The sequence below is a fragment of the Pholcus phalangioides genome, unplaced genomic scaffold, assembly GCF_987345545.1.
Source record: "Pholcus phalangioides strain wild (caught in Gottingen) unplaced genomic scaffold, Ppha-v1.0 ptg000007l_1, whole genome shotgun sequence".
Taxonomy (NCBI): Eukaryota; Metazoa; Arthropoda; class Arachnida; order Araneae; family Pholcidae; genus Pholcus; species Pholcus phalangioides.
The window spans coordinates 17,412,197-17,434,800 of NW_028301600.1; the positions used below are offsets into that span (position 1 = coordinate 17,412,197).

General features: G+C 34.8%; 1 protein-coding gene across 1 annotated transcript in view; it reads right to left on the bottom strand.

Moving 5' to 3' along the window:
• Nucleotides 1-10,475: 10,475 nt before the first annotated feature.
• The window catches only part of Cln3 (CLN3 lysosomal/endosomal transmembrane protein, battenin), a 36,916-nt gene continuing 24,787 nt past the window's right edge, over nucleotides 10,476-22,604 (bottom strand). Inside the window, exons 12-15 of the mRNA XM_089232756.1 lie at nucleotides 22,032-22,093; nucleotides 17,163-17,256; nucleotides 15,967-16,107; nucleotides 10,476-13,761 (exon numbers count right to left, since the gene is read on the bottom strand). Of these exons, the coding sequence (XP_089088882.1) occupies nucleotides 13,642-13,761; nucleotides 15,967-16,107; nucleotides 17,163-17,256; nucleotides 22,032-22,093 (417 nt within the window). The 3' untranslated portion in view covers nucleotides 10,476-13,641. The remainder of the gene's footprint in view (nucleotides 13,762-15,966; nucleotides 16,108-17,162; nucleotides 17,257-22,031; nucleotides 22,094-22,604) is intronic.

A 22,604-nucleotide genomic window follows, 5' to 3' on the forward strand; every position in this document is an offset into this window, starting at 1 on the left:
AAAAACAAAAACGGATTTTTTTTTTGAGCTTTTAGCATTTAACTTGTTATGGTAAAATGCACTGGTGATGTAAAATATACTGATGGTGAGAGTGTTAAAATCCACCTATGATTTGTAGTAGTAATTTATAATTTAGACTAATCAGAGCAACTGTTAGAACATAGCTTTTCTCTACAACAGAACTATTACATATATATATATACCATTTAATTTCAGTGCTTTGAATTCTTCGTCAGTATTTCATGATACTACTTTAAGGTAATCTTGAATACGGGAGCCCACTTTTGACTTGAGGGGACCCTAGGCGGAGAAAAGCTGGGTCCTAACAGGCAATGTAATGCCTCAACTTGTGAAAAAATGTCTGGTTTTCAATAAAGATATTTTATTTGAATTTGAGGCTCCCAGATTAGGGGGGCTCCAGGCAGAAATCAGGTCCAGCTCGAACAATCCCTAACGTTTCAAGAACTTTTGTTTTCTAATCGGCAAATTAACTTCCTCAGCGTATCTTTCGTTACTTGAGCTGTTCCGTTTGGTACATAAGGCTTTTATGGTCATTTTTGAACATACGGCAATGCTGCTATCAAGCTGTCTTGGGAGCCATAGAAGGGAGCCATCTCTCAGGGGAACCACAGAAATAATATATATATTCCTCTCTCTCAAACTTTTCCATAGCGATGAGTTAACCGAAATCAGCGACGAGTAAACGAGGATTTATGAACATTGTTATCTATGAAAGTTGGACAGGACCGAAGAAAGACGACGACTTAACGGCGGTGAAGACTTATTATTATGGTGACGATTTAACGAGGTTTCACCGCGTATAGCTTATACTCGTATTATGCCCACCTTGTTTGCATTGGTCCCGTTTTTCTTCCAGGAAGCTATTTTTATTATTATAACCTCTATCATTTAAAAGCCAAAATTTCAAAACAGCGATAGTTATTCCCGTTATCAACTGATTCCTTTACAGCAATTTTTTAGTTTGAGAGTTTAGTTGGTAGAAGAGTTCAGTACCAACATAACGCGTGGCTATTAAGTATATGGGCTACCAGGGGCGTAGCCAGAAATTTCGTTCGGGGGGGGGGACCACTTTCATTTCGGGGGGGGGACCAAAGTGACAGAACAATAGATTTGGCCATCTTTTTCCCTTTTTTCGGTCATTTTCTCACATTTCGGGGGGGGGGGGGACCAGACCCCCAAGTCCCCCCCCTGGTTACGCCCTTGTGGGCTACTATATATGCAGAGGGGCCTCGTGAAAATTATAAATGGTTAAAATTTTCGAAACTAAACATGTTTTAAAGGGGGGGGGGCTCAGAAAAACCCCTTTACCCGGGGCCCAGGATGCTCTTGAGACGGCCCTGGAAGAATTTTCTGGTTTTCCAGTAGTACTTATGTAACGTTACACAACGGAAATTTTATGAATGGATCGAAGCTTTCTCATCCCATCTTAAAGATCAACCAAAAAAAAGAAATTCATATGACAATTAAAGCTTCGGTTTCTAACTGAAAGCCATCCAGATTCTTGCAAGTTTTGGTATATCCCAAGAGTACGAGCGAGATTCTATTACTAATAAAGACAGTAGTTGTGCCAATATTTAATAATATGGATTTGAAATGCTCAGAATAAGCTAGTTATGCCATCTTAGCAGGGCCGCGCGCCAGGCATGAGGCGACGAGGGCGGCATGATTACACGGGCGGAATTTTTTATGACGGTGTTTTGGTGTTTTCACTCTCGCAAATTTTTACTCATCCAAATAATTTTGAAGGGAAAGCGCGAGTGAATAAATAAGGGAAGGTAAATAAAACACTTTTTAGAGTTGAAATGCTATTTAACTCTTTGCTATTCAATGCTTCTAATTCATCTCTACACACCTCCTTTCTTGAACTTCCAAGAAGTGTCACCTATCTCCAGAGAAGCAAATCCGTAGTTAAGAATCGAATTCTTATTAAGAATCAGAAGGTTGTACACAACCCCTGGTTTCTGAAAAAAAAATAGGTTCTTTTTTTTTTGTTAAGGATCTTTTCACTCTTTATCAACAACGTTTTTATTTAGGAAATTCTCTCGTGACATCTTAAATCATAAACATTACCCCACCCCCAAGGGGAGTCGTGACCAACACTTTGGGAACAACTGTATCAAGGTAATAGAGGTGAAAAAAGAGAAAACTCTTTTCAGATAGTCTTATCTTAAGGGCAGCAAAATATTAGTCGCCTCAGACAGAAGAATTTCTAGCACCGGCCCTGCATCTTATGTTAATTCTGTTTAGTGTATAAAATTTAGGATTTTCAGATTTTCGTAATGCGTATAGGATAAAAGTGGAGGAATCATACTCGTCGGGTATATACAGTATAATATCATAATAATGTAATACTGTCATAGGGCTGCTGAGTTTTTTAGACACCATCAGACCCGAAACCGAGCGGCCGCAATTAGGGAAGAGCAGGAGGTTTTGGTGTCTTGAACACTTGGTTTATTTTTTTCCGTTGAAAATTACGGGGCGGGGAGCAAAAAACGGATACTAGTTCCGGACGACTTCGTTTCTAGTAAGGGCCCTGGACCGAGTTACCCGATTATCCAAGCAATATGGACCGGACCTACCTCTGACCTTACATAATTTCAAGTTAAAATGAAATAAAGCCATAAGTGGTAAAAATAACGGATGCATAAAATTTATTTCCAATTTTTTGATGTAAATTTTTTTTTTGTAAAAATCCTTTGCCATCTGGCAGTCGAGTGGGTTAGGGAGCTATAGCATCTGACTTTCTTTCTTTCTTTCAAACCGAGCACAACTCAGGTCTTTTATCCACCATGGGCAATTTACTACCCAGACTGTGCAGGTCTGGGTTCGAATCCCGGTTCGGGCATGGATGTCTACTAACACTAACAAATTCCCTCGACGGATCATGGTGATACATGGCCTCACAAGGGTGGGGCTGACGGGGCTCCAGCACTGTCATCAGGGACGATTCTCATCATTTTTGTTTTTTCACGCCATGAATTCACTGGAGAAGAACCCCATGGAAGGTGTGGGGGTTCGCCAAAGGTTCCAGCCTAGGGGCCCTGTTCCAGAATGGGGGCATGTGCTGATCCCTTGAGAATACGTGACGATCACATTACTCTAAAAAAAACAATAAAAAGAATAAATAAAAAGTTCCATGAAGTACTTTTACGTATTTACAGTTTGCAACATTTTCGAAGGTTATTTTACTTAGCACTTTGAAAAATTGTCTTTCAATTTGTTTGTCTTCGAGCCAGGGCCGTAGTGTGCCTTTTCGGTGCACCGGGGCAGACTTTTCCTTGGGGGCCCTTCTTGAAAGTGTTATCAAAAATTAGTGTAAATTATTTTTGGGCCCCCTATTCGGCTTGCAGCCCCGGTTGTCCCAACCTAGTTACGCGGCCCTGCTTCGAGCATTCTAGAATTATTAAATGCTTCAAGGAACAACAAGGTTTGAGAGATGCTTGTCTAGTACGAAGTCTAACGAACTTATTTTTATCATCGCCGCATCCTCAGAAAAAACAGATTCCTATCCCTGGCCGTTCTATCGCTCATTTTGAGAAACACTGGTCTAACTATCTACCTTCACGTAGAGCGTAGAGCTCTCATTATACTCTGTGAATCAGTTTGTCACGACGCAAGGCGTTTTACTGCACGCAATTCAAAAATCACTATGAAAAGTGTCTTGGATAACCCGAAACACGGTTATTTGGGGTGTTGCAAGTGAAAAATTATATGAATACTCTTAATTTTGTTCATTGCGTATCATGGCGAGTTTAATGATGTTCTGCTATGTAATATGAAGTGATATATATATATACATATATGTATGTATGTATGTATGCTTGCACTGTTATTGCATTTCAATATGTCTAATTAATTATTATCAAAGTTGGCCAGCATCTAAATAACATTGAGCTCATCACTGTCAAGAAGAATCCTTCTATTTTATTCTGTTTTAAAACTTTAATAAATTTCAAACTTTTTCCCTCTCCCCCCCCCCCCCATATATATTTTCACTTTTTTTTACAGTGTACAGCAGAGGTCTTCAACCTTTTTCTACTCGCGAGCACTGCTTGTACCCATCATCGAAAGAAGAGCACCCCCCTCACGGCAAGTTCGGCATACGAATGCATGAAATCATGGTGATTTCATTCCTTGAATGCAATTTGTACAGGGTGATTGTCAAGTTGATCAAGTGCTCGCGAGCACGAAATCAGACGGACATGAGCATCGAGCACGCTGGGTGCTTCGGGAGCACCGTGGTGTTCGCTAGCAACGGGTTGAAGGTGCCTGGTGTACAGCATATGCACAGCTTGCTGTGGTTCACTTTTTATTCGTTGATCACTTAAAATATCCCAGTGCCGCATATGGCTCCAAGATGAGAATCACTGGTCTAAAATACAGGGCCGTCTTAAGAGCATCATGGGCCCCCCGGGCCAAGGAATTTTTCTAAGCCCCACAGGCAAATATACACGCCCACTCTTGGAAATTTCAAGTAGATTTAATTTTTGTGAGGCTCTTCTTCACTCGAGCCCCCCGCGTGGACCTTTGCGTTAAGACGGCGCTGATAAAATACAGCATCCAGTCATGCCCCCCCCCAAAGGTGGGGCAGACAGGATTCCAGTCCTGGGGCCCGGGACGATTCTCATCTTTTTTAAGCTATAAATTCACTGTAAAGAAAGCCCGTGAAAAATCTGATCTGGGGATCCGCCTAGGGGCCCTGCTCTAGGATGTGGGAGCCATGCATCCAATCTAGATCAGAGCAAGCTAATAGACAATATGTGAAGCACGTGCAAAAGTGGCACTCGGCCACGTACCACTCAAGTGATTAGGTAACCGACAGCGGGCTACAATGGAACGAAAAAGAGATTTCCAGGAAAATCACGCGAAGAACGTTGTGTGGGTGCAAGATTTTCAAGAACTTGGATGTTCACTTCCTTGTTCGCGAAACATTGGACCATAGGCATTGGAACCTAGGGGCTGAGGCCATTTGAGCCCCACCAATAAATTTTGTAATGGGGCTGAGTCAAAGCCTCCTAGATACTCTCTCTAGGAGGCCAAAATCATAGGTGGATTTTAACACTCTCACCATCAGTATATTTTACATCACCAGTGCATTTTACCATAACAAGTTAAATGCTAAAAGCTCAAAAAAAAAATCCGTTTTTGTTTTTTTCAAATTTATAAATTTTGTTAATATTGCGATATCAACTCATATTTTAATAAATGTTATATTAGTTTTAATCTCAGGCCCGTCATTTCAACTTTTTCCGGCGGAGGGGGGGGGGGGGCAAAGAACTTATACTCCAATATATGTATATACAGGGTGCCCTGTAAGTGCTAATGCGGCCTTTATCTCATCAACCATCCGTCGTAGAGGTATGATTCCAATTTAAATTTTGGAATTATTTCCAAAAGCTCAAAAGTCTCAAAAATTACACTGTACCAGTTTTGAGAGTGAAAATGCAGTGTGTCCCCTTATACAGTTTATACGGTCCCCTTGTCCAGTGACTTCCAATTAGAAAGTTTTTGCCCTGTATCCTGAGGCCAACAGAAAAAAATCCATGTTTCTAAGTGTAATATTGGCTACGATATTGAATTCGAATATTGAAAAACGAAAGTTATATAAAAGAAAAGTTATGAAAGAACGGAAAAAACTAACAGACAACACTCCTTTCCCTCATTTACACTGTCTTTTCTAAACTTTTCTCAGGTTTTTCAATTCGAATATCTCAGCGAATATGCGACTATTGCACTTAGAAGCTTAGATTCTTTGTTGGCCTCCGGAGAGAAAGGAAAACAATTTTCTAATTGGAAGTTAGGAAAAAGGGAGACCTTATAAAAATTTAATTTTTTTTTGTGACACATTGTATTTTCACTTTCAAAAATGGCACAGGATAATTTTGGAACGCCTTTTGAGCATTTTTTCAACTGAAACTATACCTCTACGACGGACGGTTCATGAGATGAAGGCCACATTAGCACTTACAGGACACCCTCTCTAGGAGCCCCTCCAATATAATTTCTGAAAAAACAATACAATGCTCCTTCCTCCTCCTGCGTACGCGCTCGAGTCCCGTATATACGGGACGACCAGCAACTTTCAGCCCCTCTCCAATGTTTTCTTCACTTCGGCGCCTCTGCATTTGATGGAACGAATGTTTTAATTTCTCCAGTTTGCGGGTATTATGGAATATAATATAGGGAATATACCAGGTTCTCTCTGCCTTTAGGTATGCCCCCCAAGTAGAATAGTGATAAACAACTCTTCTCAAAATGCCCGTGATGCTGTAGAGTCAGTGTTGTTCAGTTGTTACCCATCATCGGGGCTGCTATAGGAGAATACTATCAACCCTTGGTTCACGAACATATCAGTTTGCAAATGATTTGTTTTACGAGCAACAAAAATGACTCAGTTTATGAACAAATCTTGTCTTACAAACACGCAAAATGATCTAAATCTTGCAGGAAGCATAAGTTTCAGAAGTCTGATATTACAATTTTTTCCCCAGACAGAAATTTGGTTAAAGAATTTCATCAGAGTGCAGTTCCCACCACCAAATATGCTCTTCTTATCCAGCCCATCAATCAGCAGGTCATTTCAAAATTTATGAAGCTCTGAATAAAATTTTTCAAAGATGTTTTGCAGTAACTTAATATCTAACGTATAGAACTAACAGTCAGTAACTTCTGGAAACATTATTTTATCACCCTACAAAAGCACGCCTGCAAGCACAATAATTACTTTAGCTTCATTAAATCTCATTCGATGTTAATAAATATTTCAAAAATGTGTCAATTATACATGGTTAACGTGACATACTCTGCCAAATAAAGGGGGAGGGGTTGATAACGAACTCAAACAGAACATGAAACACCCAACCAACCCTGTTCCATCAGGAACCGTTTTCGAGTTACGGTGGATAATTCAAAAATACTCATTTCATCAAAATATCTGGATTTATTGGCGAGCTACAAGCGTTGAAAGATTGGCGAATTTGAAAAATCGAATTCTCGGAAAATTTTTTAATCGCCAATCTTGCAAATACCCTTCTAGCTACAATCGGTCAAATTTATCAAGAACTTGTCCATTGGACCAGCTTTCGAAAAGAGCCTACAATAAACCACATCGATATTCTGGTTCAGGAGAAATTTAGCCTTTTGTTCACAATGCGTCACTGAAATAAGCATTTGTCGAAGTAGACATTTTAGATTTTGGCAATAATTCAATTTTGTACTTCACCAATCTGACAGTGCTTATAGCTCGCCATTAAATAAAGATATCCTGATAGAGGTGGTGTCACCTTATAGGATTTTTTCTGCAAAATCAAATTTTCGGAAAAATCTGTATAATCGCCAGTTCCGAATTTTCAACAAACGCTGATTTCTGTGATGTGTCACAAACAAAAGGCTAAATTTTTCCTGAACCAAAACACCGATATGGTTTATTGTGGTCTCTTTCTCTCGAAAGCTGATGCAATCGACAAGTTTTTGATAAACTTGACAGATTGCAGCTAGAAGGATATTGGCAGAATTCGTGATTACAAATTTTGGTGACAATTCGATTTTGAACTTCGCCAATCTTTCTGCGCTTGTAGCTCCCCAATAAATCCAGATATTGCGATGAAATTGGTGTCACTTTATAGGATGTTTTGTGCCCTTTCCAAATATGTGCTTAGTTTGAGTGTGCTTCTTTTAGAAACTGCACAATTTTTTTCCCATAATCGATTATAAACCATAACTCGAAAACGGTTCGAGATAAGACAGGGTTGGTAGGGTGTTTCATGTCCCATTTGGGCTCGTCTATCACCTCCCCTTTCGTTTGGCAGAACATGTCGCGTTCAACCTGCATATGCCAAAAAATAAACACCAGTACACCAAAAATATTTATTTCCATTTAAAATAATACAAATATATAAACTATACATATATATATATATATATTCACACACACTCTCTGCCAAAATATAATAAATGAGTAAAACATATTGAAAGTTTATACAGTGGATCCCGTTTGAAATTCTATTTCCGGAGTCCCAATTTTGCTTCAAACTTGAAAAGCTTTCAGGCTTTTGAATTTCGATGGAACATGTGGTCAAAACTTGTAAAAGGCATGTTAGGATACAAACATAGAAAACGCTGGTTTCCGATTCTACAAGTCAGCGCCTTTGAGGCATAGGCGGAGATAGACTTGGAAGTCTAGGGGGCACGATGATGATGTCAATTCATATATGCATAAATACATTAGATCAGTCAACTTCACCTTTGACGCTGGGGGGAAATGCCACACCCCGTATCTCCACCCATGCTTTACGGGTTGGTTAAAAACCTGAATTTTAAATTTTTTGAGTGCAAATATGCAAGATGAGAAATATATTTTCGAAGATATATGTTGATTCCGCACAAAAATTTATTTATCTTCATAATTTGCAGAATACATTAAATGTTTGATGACTGATTAACTTGCTCTATTTGCAATTGCATAAATGGTGGTACTGTGTATTTATTTTTTGAATGCACGAAAAGAAAATTTATTTTTCTGATGAGGAAAAAAAAGTTATCAATAAAGTTGACACACTTTTGATTTATGTCGGTCAAAAATGACAAGGAAACCAAATTTCTAGATACGACTGGTGGTGAGAGGGGCAAAACACGGAATGATTGTAGTGATCGCTTCCATTCGGACACCTTCCACTCAGTGTCTCCTTAAAGCATGGGGGTTCACCCTGGCATGGCTGGGGGGCTCATGAAAATGAGATCTAGTTAAAATTTTTTAGTGCAAGTATGTAAATTGGAAAAGACAAATTTATAGCCAGGTTTGGGACTTAGAAAAGTTACTTTGCCAGAAGGCTCATAATGTTGTAGAGATGGCCCCAATTCTATTACTCAAATTTTTTTTTATGAGAAAAAATTTTCTTTTCTTTTTTGACATTTCAGTTTTTTTTACAGCAGAAAAACATACATAAGGGAAATTTAAAACATAAAATTCAAAAACACACAAATTGACGCTTTCTTTTTAAAATTTGATAAAAAACAAGCTCTTACGTGACTAGTTCAGCCGCATAATCATTTTTGTTTCTGCAGGGTCATGTTATTTACAATTTCAATTCAATTCCAAGCATTGGGCTATCTACCATAGGGCTGTTGAATTTGGTTCTACTATTTTAATAATAATGCATTCATAAATGCTTTTATGGAAATTCAGGGCAAGAATTTTGATAACAACACACATTTTTTTTGTGAAAAAAATTCTAGAGAAACAAAACATTACACACTGTTTAAGCACATATAGGGAGTTCAGGTAATATTGAATACTACTTTCATTTTTTTTATTCTTCTAATTTAAAGCACGATAGAAACCGGAAACTTGCATTTCTAACATTTGGATTCTTGTCTTTGTATTGACTCATGTATGGTATTTGAAAATAAATATTAAGCAGAAGATAAAAAAGACAGTAAAAAATAATTTTCATCGGGTAACATGGAATTGAGGTTCAAAATGAAAAAAACTATCTTGAATTGATCAAAAACAAGATGTAATGAATTTATGACAATGAAAACTGAAACTTCCACCATTTATTTTGATGATGCAGTGGTGTCACAAATGCAATCTTTCTTTCTATTCTGCTTTAAAACAAATCAAGGTGGGATCACACTAAAAAATCACCATAATTCGAGAGACAACGTGCAAAAAGAATAAAAATGATGCCAGGGCAAAATTGGGTTTCATAAATACATTATACATGTATAAAACTTTAATCAGTGTCAAAAACCACTCAAAATCTCCACTCGCAACACTATCTGGCCACAAAATATAATCAAGCCAAATTGATGGTTCTGTAAGACACTTGCTGCCAAGCTTTGTAAACAAGAACTATGCAATGTAGGGTGATAAAATAATGTTTCCAGAAGTTACTGACTGTTAGTTCTATACGTTAGATATTAAGTTACTGCAAAACATCTTTGAAAAATTTTATTCAGAGCTTCATAAATTTTGAAATGACCTGCTGATTGATGGGCTGGATAAGAAGAGCATATTTGGTGGTGGGAACTGCACTCTGATGAAATTCTTTAACCAAATTTCTGTCTGGGGAAAAAATTGTAATATCAGACTTCTGAAACTTATGCTTCCTGCAAGATTTAGATCATTTTGCGTGTTTGTAAGACAAGATTTGTTCATAAACTGAGTCATTTTTGTTGCTCGTAAAACAAATCATTTGCAAACTGATATGTTCGTGAACCAAGGGTTGATAGTATTCTCCTATAGCAGCCCCGATGATGGGTAACAACTGAACAACACTGACTCTACAGCATCACGGGCATTTTGAGAAGAGTTGTTTATCACTATTCTACTTGGGGGGCATACCTAAAGGCAGAGAGAACCTGGTATATTCCCTATATTGTATTCCATAATACCCGCAATTCCGATATACGTTAATAAATAAACACTCTTATATGCATATATTTCAAAAAAGTTTCCAGTTTAAGACATTTTATTCTCTGATATGTTTTATTACAAAGTTCCTAACCACGATGTTTTACATGGGATCTACCAAGTTGTATTAATAAATAAATTCAAAAGTGGATTTTCATACCCAGTCTTCATACATTTATTAAATATTCGATCCATGTTGTCATATCACAATCTTTTTAATGTACATGAGAGCTATTTAACTAGAACTGGCTGTTCAAAGCTAATTCTGATTAACTCTGTTTTGTTGAAAATTACTGGAATTCAAATCCAGGGCTGTTCAATTATAGGCTGGACTGCCTTACAGCTTGAAAATTTATTGAATTTGGAAACTGAAACTGAAAATATAAATGATGACTTTATATTTTCAAGGTGTGATCAAAAACATGGTGAATAAAACATATATATTCAAAAGAAATTTTTGTTATACAGTTAGTCTCTATTGCATTAAATGTACTTATCTCATTGCTCTTTCTTCTTCTCAGCATAGCATCAGAAGTTCTCTTTTGTGAGTGTTTTAAGCTGCACTATTGGGTCCTTTTCAATGTCTTGAACTATTTAAAATGTTTGAATTTCAATTCTGGACAATAGTGGCCATGACAGAAATCTTTGCACTTGTGTTAAAATGCTGTTCAATGATCCATGATTTATGACACACTTTAAAAAACATCTCCTCTGAACAGTAGCTCACAACAGGCTGACTAAACCAAACAAATCCAAAAATGTCAGACACTTCTACTACAGTAGGAGTGTTATATACTTGAAGTTCTTTGGGATCCTGCAGCAACATTTAATGTACTTTTTGATCACACCTTGAATATCACAAATATTTCAGAAATGCTGATCATTGTTTTCATCATGGGTGCTGATCAAACGTTTTATTCAATCGAAATAGCAAATTGTATCACTCAGACGATTTTATGCACATACAACAAGGCCCAAACATTGTATATTTATATAAATACAGGATATTGATAAATAACTTTCCCAAATAATCACAATAATCAAGAGGCCACAGCATTTGAGTTAAGTGAATCGAATTTCATACATACTTATTTAAAATATGCACTCAAAGATTGTTGCAATGGAATAGAAAAGCACTCACATAATAGTGAGAAGGATTCCAAAAAAAAAAAAAATTTAAATGGAAACACTCTGCTTTTGTATTGCAATTTTATTGGTAGTATTTAAAACCTATAAAAATATTAAAATCTTCCGTTCACTTCCAAACACAATCATTCAGGAGATGGTTTATTTTTTAAAACAAGAATGAATGAAACTGAAAACATGATTGATGGCTTTTTTAAAAGTTCCTTGCATTCATACTTCTATGTTACATGCTTCCCCCACGATATCTCGTGGGCAAATATGTCATCTCGAGCAAAGGCACCCACAATGAGAATTACTTAATAAAGGTATTTTTTGATTTCTAGCTGTCATTCTTATTTATTTTGCAGCAAACACCTTGTTTATCCTGCATGATTGTTTGAAAATAAAAGAAAAATGCAAACTTTTTACAAGTGCTGCATTGTGATATTAAAAGAAAATTGTAGCCACATTGGTTTTTTTTTTTTCGATTTAGTTCACTGTGAACTGTGAGTGTTTTTTTAATTCTTTCGACATGATCTTTGAGTGCATACTTCAAATTTCTCTAATGGAGATTCCCCTGTGCCACCTTTGCCCAAGCCTCAGATCCATCAGTGTGCTCCTCCAAAGAAGAGCCCTGCGTTCGTAGTTGGTCATAATATATTGTTACTGGACTCTGCATAGATAGGTGTGAATGCATCAGAACACAAAACTTTTTTTAAAAGGAAACTTAAAAAAAAAAACTCATTATGGTCCCTCTGTTTTAAAACCATTTTTTTCATAATTACAATGTTCCATAGTACATTGCATATTCCATAAAACATTGTCAAAATTTGAATGCACCTGGCTTTTTGCAATGATTCATATAGGATTAGAAAATACGTCAATATAATATTTTTGAATTTCTGTATTTTTGTATAAATTATGAGTTTTTTCACAAAAATTTGAAAATTTTTAAAGCCATCTTGTAAAAAAAAATATTTTATGCAACAATGTGTATTTTCAAAGCATAAAGTGATACATATACTGTACATACATATGCTGTATTAAATCTAAGGACACTTTCAATTTTTTTTTAAATAAAATATATTTAGGCTGCTATTGAATGCCAATTTAGCGACTTTTTTCAATGCCAAAAGTTGTAATTCACAGCTTGGCTGTTTTTAGATTCTTAATTGGTGGCTGTATTATATTTGAATTTTTTTTTTAATGTAAATATATCATTTTTAGTAATTTTTGAGAGATTTTGTCATTTTTCCATGTACAGGGTGATTATAATTAAAGTTCCCATACTTTGAATAGTTTTTCTCAACTGCTTATCTGAATACAGCCAAATTTTTAGGATATCTTAATGAGACCATGGGACCAAAATTTACGAAAAAGTTCAATTTTCGACTACCACGTGAAAAATTTAAGCTTTTTAATTGAATTCTCCATTTCCCCATGGACTATATAACATATATACCAAGTTTCAATGGAATACATCCACTAGAACGGACGCTACATAGGTCTGAGTAGTGTTAGCATACTGAAACTACTCAAACCTATATAGCACCCGTTCTGGTAGATGTATTATATTGAAACTTGGTATATACGTTATACGGACCATGAGGCAATAAAAAGCACCGTTTTTTGACCTGGTGGTAAAAAATTGAACCATTTTTTTAACTTCATAAATCTCTTTCCCATGGTATCATTAAGACATCCTTAAAATTTGGCTGTATGTAGATAAACAGTTTTTGAGAATAACTACTCAGAGTACAGGAACTTTAATCACCCTGTATTTATAAACTCACTTTTTTCATACAAATATTACAAAATAATGTAATATTTGCATTATAATATGATAAATACAAATATTTCATTATGTTTTGATTTTTTTGATTACGTTTCTTAATTTTTGTTATTTCTTTTTTTGTTTGCCACCTTTAATCTTTATATTCCTCAATGATGTTGTTCATAGTAATATGAAAAAACAGTTGTTGCTGTGGCAAGTCACCAAGTTAGCATTCACCTCACTCGTAGAATCATAGCCATATATATATTTACCTAATATTTTAATTTCCAAAATAATATATGAGATATCAGCTCATTTTACAGAGACTGCTATGAACTGGCAAGGCTAATGCACCGGCAAGTGTGATGCCAGTTGAATCAGCAAGTGAAGCAACTCCCATTGAAAATTCTTTATCCTCTTCAGGAACCTATTATAAAAATATAACAGAATATAATGAGAAAACCTTTGTATAATGAGAATATTACAAATAAATTAACTTCACAGGTTAATAATATATATACGTCTTGGTGTAAAGCTATATATATGCATTCCCAATTAAGTATAATATATACAGAGTGATTCAGAAAAGATGGGAAAAGCTTTAAGAGATGATAGTACACACCAATACAAACAATTGTCAAAGAATGCATGGTCTAACATGAAACGAAAATGCGCTAGCATGTTTCAAAACGGCGGCTTCGCAAACGTTAAAACGACATTCCTGTTGAAATTTATCGGGAGAAAAAGAACACTGTGCATGCAAATGCAACCTGGGAAAGAAGAAGAAACCATATGCAAATCTGCATCACAGTGAATAAAAGGCGCAGACTCAGTATTAGTAAAGTGTGCCATTATCCCATGCGCTACAACTGTTAGAACGGTTGCACGCTGGAATAATTTCACAGGGCTGGTATCTGCACGCTTTATTCAATGTGATGCAGATTTGCATATGGTTTCTTCTTCTTGCCCAGGTTACATTTGCATGCATGGTGTTCTTTTTCTCCCAATAAATTTCAACAGGAATGCTGTTTTAATGTTAGCGGAACGGCCATTTCAAAACATGCTAGTGTTTTTGCATTTCATGTTAGACCATGCATTCTTTGATGGCAATTGTTTGTATTTATGTGTACTATCACCTTTTAAAGTTTTCTCCATTTTTTCTAAACCACCCTGTATATGAACTATGCTTAAATGTGTAGAATGAATAACCATATATGAATCGTATCTTGGAACATATTTTGAAACATACCTCTGAATAAGACAAAAGTGTCTTTTCCAGTGGATGTTTTGTTGATGGATTGTTCTGTATTAATTTGAGCATATACTATTACAACTTTTTTGCACCAATCCCAAATAAACCATTCTTCCTATGCATAAACATTACTATATTTCATTTAATGGGTGAAACCAAATAAATTTATTCATTTTAATTTGACTTGCCATGAAAGGAATGTGCTATTACATTAAACAATGTCACCCTTTTTTAAGGTGATGCAAGTAATGAAAATTTCACTACAATAATGTTTAAAAAATGAATAAATAAAATTAAAAAATGGATGTTCTTTAGGCCATACGATAGAATTACATTTTACAGGAAATATAGTACAATAAGTCTGTATCTAATTAGTTAATTTTTGATATAAAAAATTGATACCGCATTAGCTGACATGTCGGGAAAACATCAAGGGAGACCAGCATGCCGATGCCAGAAAATTCATATCACTGATTCTGGAAAATTCTTAAATATCTTTGTTATAAAAATCCATTGAATTGGCTCAATACATACTGTGATACTTATTAAACCTTGTTTTTCCCAGCATGCCAGGAACAGACCAGACCCCCAACATTCAAAAATCTGATGACCCTCAAGTTTGACGCCGTGCTGGCTATTGCAGGGGAATGCGGTACTAGTATATGAGCTTTTGATATTTATGCTATTACAGATTCTGCCCAGCTTTTTCAGGTGTAGCACAGAGCTGATAATTAATTTGTGCCGTTAAATAAAATAGTTTAAAAATCAATTTTTTTCTTTCCCTCTGTAGATGTTACCACCAAATGAGATATTTTTATACAAAATCTGACCACCAAAATATACAGATTCAGCAATTTTTTCTTAAAAATCAAACTGCAAGCTTTTGTTTTTAAAGGAAAAAAGTAAAAGCTTGAGACTATTTGTAGAACATTTGAAGCTAATAAATTTGTTTGTTATGAAATATACTAATGCATCTAATTTTTTTTACAAAAAAGGTATCTATTTTAAGGGAAATTAAAAAGGTTTGAATTATTTTTTCTCACTGCAGTTTTCATATAAAGCTTTACCAATAAGAATAATGATAATTTAGATTTATTTTGAGCCACTTCTACAATACTCTGTTTGAAGACTACTGATGGAAAAAACAATTACATTCCATTTAACACAATAACATTCAACACAAAAATATACATTCGACACAAAAATATACATTCAACACAAAAATATACATTCAACACAAAAATATACATTCAACACAAAAATATACATTCAACACAAAAATATACATTTAATCACACTTATTGCAAGTCCCAAAGTTTTACACAAATTTTCTGAGCAAAAGAAATCAGAGCTATGTAGCATAACTTCTTTGTATATTACCTCTTGACTGATTTTATAAAAAGTGTTAACATAGGCACATCCCCCTAGGAGACCTTCATAAAATACAATAGCCAAAACTATCCATACAGAACCCAAAAAGTGATAGTAAGCTTCAAATAACAGGAAAATCAGATTCAGAAACTAGAAAATAAAAGAATTAACATTTGAAATTTTTAGATACTATACAATAATATACAAATTGTTTAATCAAAATAAAAAAAATATTTTGAGGTAAAACAGTTGAACTTTCTTCACATTAATATGAGACAGTTATAATTTGTTAATAAAAAATTAACTCATGCAAGCTTACGCAAATTAATAATTTTGAAGTAGAAAATTACATACAAATCATAAGTCCAATTCAGCAAATAGTCTTAGTGCTAGTTCTAGTGCATCACTATATTTGGCTGAGTCCTCTTATAGCAGAATATGCAGTTAGACATTATTGCCAAGTCTATGATTCAAAGAAGGACTCACAATCCACCACTCAGCCACTTAGCAAGGTCATCTTGACAGTCTCATAGTCCCCGGGCCAAGCAATGCACTGAGACTCCCTATAAGTCTGACAAAATTGATATCAAATGCTATGCAAGGTCATCAGAGGCCCCAGGCTGTGCCGGGTGATCCCATGCATTAAAATGACATTGCCACCCAGGGCCACAACTAGATACTTCGTCATCCAGGGCAAGCCGGTATTTTGGCACCCCTTGCAATGCAGAAGTAGTAGTGAAAGGGTGAATTTGGTGTCCCCTTCTGGTTCAGCGCCCGGAGCACCAGACCCACCTGCTCTCCCCAGTTGTGACCCTGTTGCCACCTATGAGTGATTTTGACCTGCCTCTAATCTCTCTCTCTGCACATGGTCCTCCACCCACAAATCCTGCCCAGAAGTATTTCTAACAAATTGGCTATCCTAGATTTTCTATTTACAATCACTGTGAAAAATACAACTTTACTCTCAAACATGCATTTTTATGTTACTTGCCTATAACACAATCCAATTTCATTGCATATTGCAATTTTTTTTCAGCACAATTTTCTTAACATAGTCAAATTTTGTATCAATCAATTATTTGTTCAACACCTTATTCATTCAATTTTTCTGATAAACTATGAAAACAAGTGTATTAAAAGAACACAGTAAAGTGACAATTTATGAATAAAAACATGGAAAAATAATGCAAGCAAAAATTACAAACCTGCAGAATAGGTAAGATCCACAGTTTTTTGATTGGTAATAAATTGACAGAAGATCTGGAAATAAGTACACCAACTTGATAATCCACTTGGTACCTATAAATAAACAAATAATTATGCTTGATTGACCAAAAATAGAATACCACGTCTTGCACAATGCAACAAATACCGAAACTAATTTGAGAACTAATTATATTTTTCATGAATAACTTTCAGCACAGATGAGGTTCTACTAAGATGAAAATAAACACACTACCTGAAGGGGGTGGGAACTGAATAAGGGCTTCATTAATTAATAATTCATTCATTCATCACCTTAATTCATTCATTTGTCCCCAAAATGCAAAAAATGAATGATATCTGTCACTCCCCAAATTACAAATAGCTTCCTTTTTGAGCATTGTACTTAAAGTCAAAGCGGTTTCATACATTGGAATCATGCTAATTTGATGAGAATCCACCATTTCATGAGTTTTCCACTTATGTATTCAAACTAACTATCCTCCACAAAATGGTTTACAGATTTTCTGAGTATTTTCTAAATATGGTATGTCATGAATGACATGCAAAATCAAATGAATAAAAGGACCAGTCAACCTAGAATTAGCCTATATCAGATACTGGATGCATTTTGTGAACCAAAACAAGAATAGGAAAAAAATACTATGTAAGGGACCCTTTAATTGTTGATTCTTTATGGAAACGGGTATAAACATTATGTAAAATTCAAAATTTATGTTTGAAACTTAAAAAAGTAATAATTAAAAATTGAGTTTTCAATTACGGCAGCATGGCCAAATAAAATGCTCTCATGAATCACCAATTTGAATTCCCTGCAGTATATTATAATCTCCTCACAATTTTCCCCTAATTTTAGTATTTTCTGTGGCTGTAGTACATATTTTAAAGATTGCATGCTTTCAAATTTTATACATGAATACACATATATAATTTGCACAATATATAGGACACTGCAATGCGTATTATATAAATCAGTGATTTCATTCTTTTCCCACTGCAGTTTCCCTTGACAATGTTTCATGTCTCTGCCCCCTCTCCTCCAAGAGCAAGCATGTTTTTCTAATTAAATTGATTTCTTGTGTGGTCTTTCTTTCATTTGATATTTTTGCCTATGGCCATTCAGAGAATTTTAGGCCGAGACCACTGCTATGGACACATATAGTACATAATTGAATTTTATACAGCATATACACCTTGAAAACACATATTTCTATAACCAAGACAGGTAGAGAGCAGGAAGGGTTTGGTTAAAATATTTTAGCCAAATGTGTCTAAGTTGAATCTGTGATTCACCAAGAGCACCAAATACTTTGGTTTGTAACTCAAAAAGTCTGAAGTATGCCATTTGTAAATTTCTAAGTCATGTACATTGAGACATGCATGGTATATTAAGTTTATGATATTTACGTTAAGTTATGATATTTAAGTTTACCATACTACCAGAGCCATCATTTCAACTTTTTCAGGGGGGGGGGGAACATGTACTCAATGTATATATATACCATTTCTAGTGAATTTTCTAAAGCTGACCCTCATAAATGACGGGCCTGCATACTACCAGTTTAGTCTCCCAATGAAAAAATTACTTGCTGTGGCCGTAGAAAGTGTACTGTGACGTCTTGCAATTTGTCAGTCTTAAAATTTGTTGCTTGACTTTTTTGGGACTGAACATGTATGAAATTCTAAAAATACTTTTTAGGGAAAATATTGTCCAGCAATTCAACATTAATTTGGTGATGAATTAGTCAGAGCCATCCTGAGAGCATCATAATCTTTTCCCAGGGCAAGAGGATTTCTCTGAGCCTCTCGTGTCTAGAAACATCTGCCCACCAGTATTTATGCTCTAAAACTGTAACCAGATCTTATTATCATGAGGCTCCCCGATGGTCTTGTGTATTAAGACAGCACTGGGATTACTGTCAAATTGTGAGGCATTCAAATCATTCCAACAGTTCAAATGGAGGTTGCTAAATTGTCATCCAATACTGAAGTAACTGGTGGATCTTCCTCTGGTCTGACTCTCTCTAAGACTTTTTCAGAGAAAGTGGCGTCAGTATTGTTTCAAGATATAACCTCTTTCTGTACCTGGTTATACTAACTCTAGTCACACTCTACAAAATAGACAAGCTGATGGCATGAAATTTCATCGAAACAATTCAACTCAGCCTAATGTAGTTTCTGATGTTAAGAATACACCTCGAGCTCACAAGAAAATTTTAAATGGTAACAGTAAAAGTTCGATTTTTAAAGGAGTGGTTAATTGTCCTAAGAGATTCTGTGTTTTTATCCAGATCAAGTCCTGATATTGCAACCGAGGATATTGTTCAATTCATGGATTTTAATAACCTTAACAATTACACATGCAACAAGATGAAAACAAAATATAAATCATATGCCTCCTTCCATATTGAAGATAATGATGATGACGTTAACATTTTAGTGAATGGTGAGCTCTGGCCTGAAGGTTCCATCACTTCTCCCTTTAATGAGAGACTACATGTATCTCAAATCGCAAAGTCAAAGTGATATGGACACTAATTTAGACTTAGAACAGAGATCAAATGATAATAATTTACTAGGGAAGATATCTGTTCATTACCAAAATGTACGAGGCCTTAAAACTAAATTATCATCTTTAAAAAATTTGGTTCTTTCCAGCAACCATGATTTTAAATGTCTAACAGAAACCTATATAGCTTATATAAGATATAGTTCAATACTTCAATGGGATTTTTTTTCTAATAATGGTTGTGAATAAATGGAATAGCTCACATAAGAGGGTCATGAATTCTAACATGATTGACACATTTAAAAAGAAATACAATAAACATATTGGGATAAATCGAGAAGCTATACTTAGATGAAACAATCATAACTTTTTTATGGGTGGTATATTTATATTTTATTATGATTATTGTTTGTTTTTGTTTTTTTTTGTTCTTATTGGGTTGCTGTATTTTTGATATAGTTTAGATAAACATTCAACATCCATATTTTTATGGGCATCTTATCTCAGCCACCTTGTTAGGCATTTTGTTGGTTGTGGCCAGAGGCAGATTTAACGGCGGGTGCACCAGGCACATGCCCTGGGCCTAAACTTCAGAACATCCCCAAAAAATCCAACTTTACACTTTTTTTTCCAATTTAAGGGCCCAATATTTTCTTTTGTGTTTGAGGCCTCAACCAACCTTAATCAACTTCTGGTTGTGGCCTTTGTATTTTTATTTGTATCAAAAACACTTTTCAATAAAAAATACTTTAACATTTTCACTTCTGTGCAAATTTATTAATTTATCTTCTTGTAGTGGTAGTAGATTGTGGTAGTTTTACGATATTGTAACATCTATGAAATTTAAATATAGGGCATATCATAAGTACATACACATGTATAAAGTATTTTTCGAATAATATATAAACAAAAGCAGCAGTCACAGAAGTTTTAGCACACAATTATAGACCTAACTAACATAATTATGTCTGTGCAAAAAGTTGACATGCATAACAAAATTTTTAACTAGTTTTTTAAAAAAATGCTTGCTTAAAAGTATAAAGCACTTTTTGGCAACAGTACAGTATTGTGATTGAATAGTTGACCAGTTTTTACAAATAATTTTTTTAAATTCTATCAAGCATACTGTCAGTTAACTTATGTAAATGTTCTTGGGTCGATTTCGGATCAATTTCATTAGATTTGAACTTTCAATTCTGAGCCACATGAAAACTGTTATCCATTGTGCTAAGATTTCCCACAGATATTCCACTGAAGTAGAGTGAGGACTGCTGTCTTTGTTTAGAAAAGCAATACTGATAGTCATTGAATAGAAAACCTATGTATACCGTGAAAGATGCTCCTCATACTAAAGATAGGAGGAGGTTCAGATCTCAAATCATGCTATAATAGTTTCAACCATCTGGACAATCCAAGTTAAACTTTTTCTTATCTGAGAAGATATATGTTACACAGACATCTTTCCAAAGCATGCGGGATAAAGCTCACGAAATGGAGCTTGTTTTTGCTGTTCATGAATTTTGATGCTGAATGCATTTTGCATCACACAACACAATGTTACTTCTTTTTAGTTCATGTCAATGATCTGTGTTTTTACGTACTATTATGAGAACTGTGCAAGTATGAGGAAGCATTAGTTCCTGTGTGTGTTCCGAGCAAGTGTTATTCCATCCTATAAATAGGATTTTAACATGGGGTTAGGCTCATTGGCTAAGATCACTTTTATGTCATTAAAAGACGAGGTGGGGCTAAAGAGAAGTCTATGTAATTACAGTAGAATTAAGCAGATGTCAAGTTAGTAAGGTTTCGTTTAATCTTGCTTTTGCAGTATTTAAATAAAATTTACATACGTACTTATATATAGTTTAACAACTCTATTCAATCATCTATAAATTAAAAAAAATTATCTGCAGTTTTTGATTAAATTTTTCCAAATTATCTCGAAGAAGAATGAAAAAGCACAGCATGTCAAAATACTTATTATTTGTGCATAGTGGTGGGCAATTTTCAAAACGAAGGAAATTTTTTTTTTTTTCAACTTGAAAATTTTGAAACTCAAATATAAATCATATTTTGAAAACCTGATATCATTGAATGCATTGTGGATAATGTTTTCCATATAATATCATGATTTATCTTTTATTTGTGATGAAATCAATGTAATAAGTGAGATAATGAGATTTCTTTAAAAAGGGGAGAAAATGTCTAGAAACAGAGAATTTTTTCACATTATTTTATTGACATCATGTTTAAAATCTTAAATGCTTACTGGAATATTTATCTGCATTATTGCATAATGCAAAAAAAAAGTTTCGTAAAAACATCAGAATCAAATGCCTACCATCTATACTGATCCTTATGAGATAACCATGAACATGCACTTGGGAAATATAGAAGCTCCATCTAATTAAAAGGAGGAAACAATATATGATAAACAGCAGATGTGCAAGGTACGATAAACATTGTAACAAAACAAATTTTTATTTTGTATGGTGAGGGTTTTCCCCCCAATGACCATTTCTTAAAAAAACAGAACTCCATGCTCAGTTCAAAGAAACTGACAACTTGGCACATACAAGTATAGCAAACCTTCTAACAAGTCTTGATTAGAAGGGCTTTGGATTTAACTCACAAAATTTTTCAAATAACATCCTAAACAAATGTTTTATTAAGTTTAATGTTATGTGTTTTATCTTTTCTTTTCAAGAAAAAAACAAAAAACAGCTGCTGTCAACTGAGAAATCCCATACTTCTTAGCAGCATCAACTTGCTTTACTCCTTGATTAATTACTGAAATTATTTTTAGCTTTTCTTTAAAGGCCAATGTTTTACACTGCGCCATCATAGATTCAAGGCTTTGACACATCAACATAAAATAAACTTGAAAAAATTATGTACAAATATAAAAAAAATT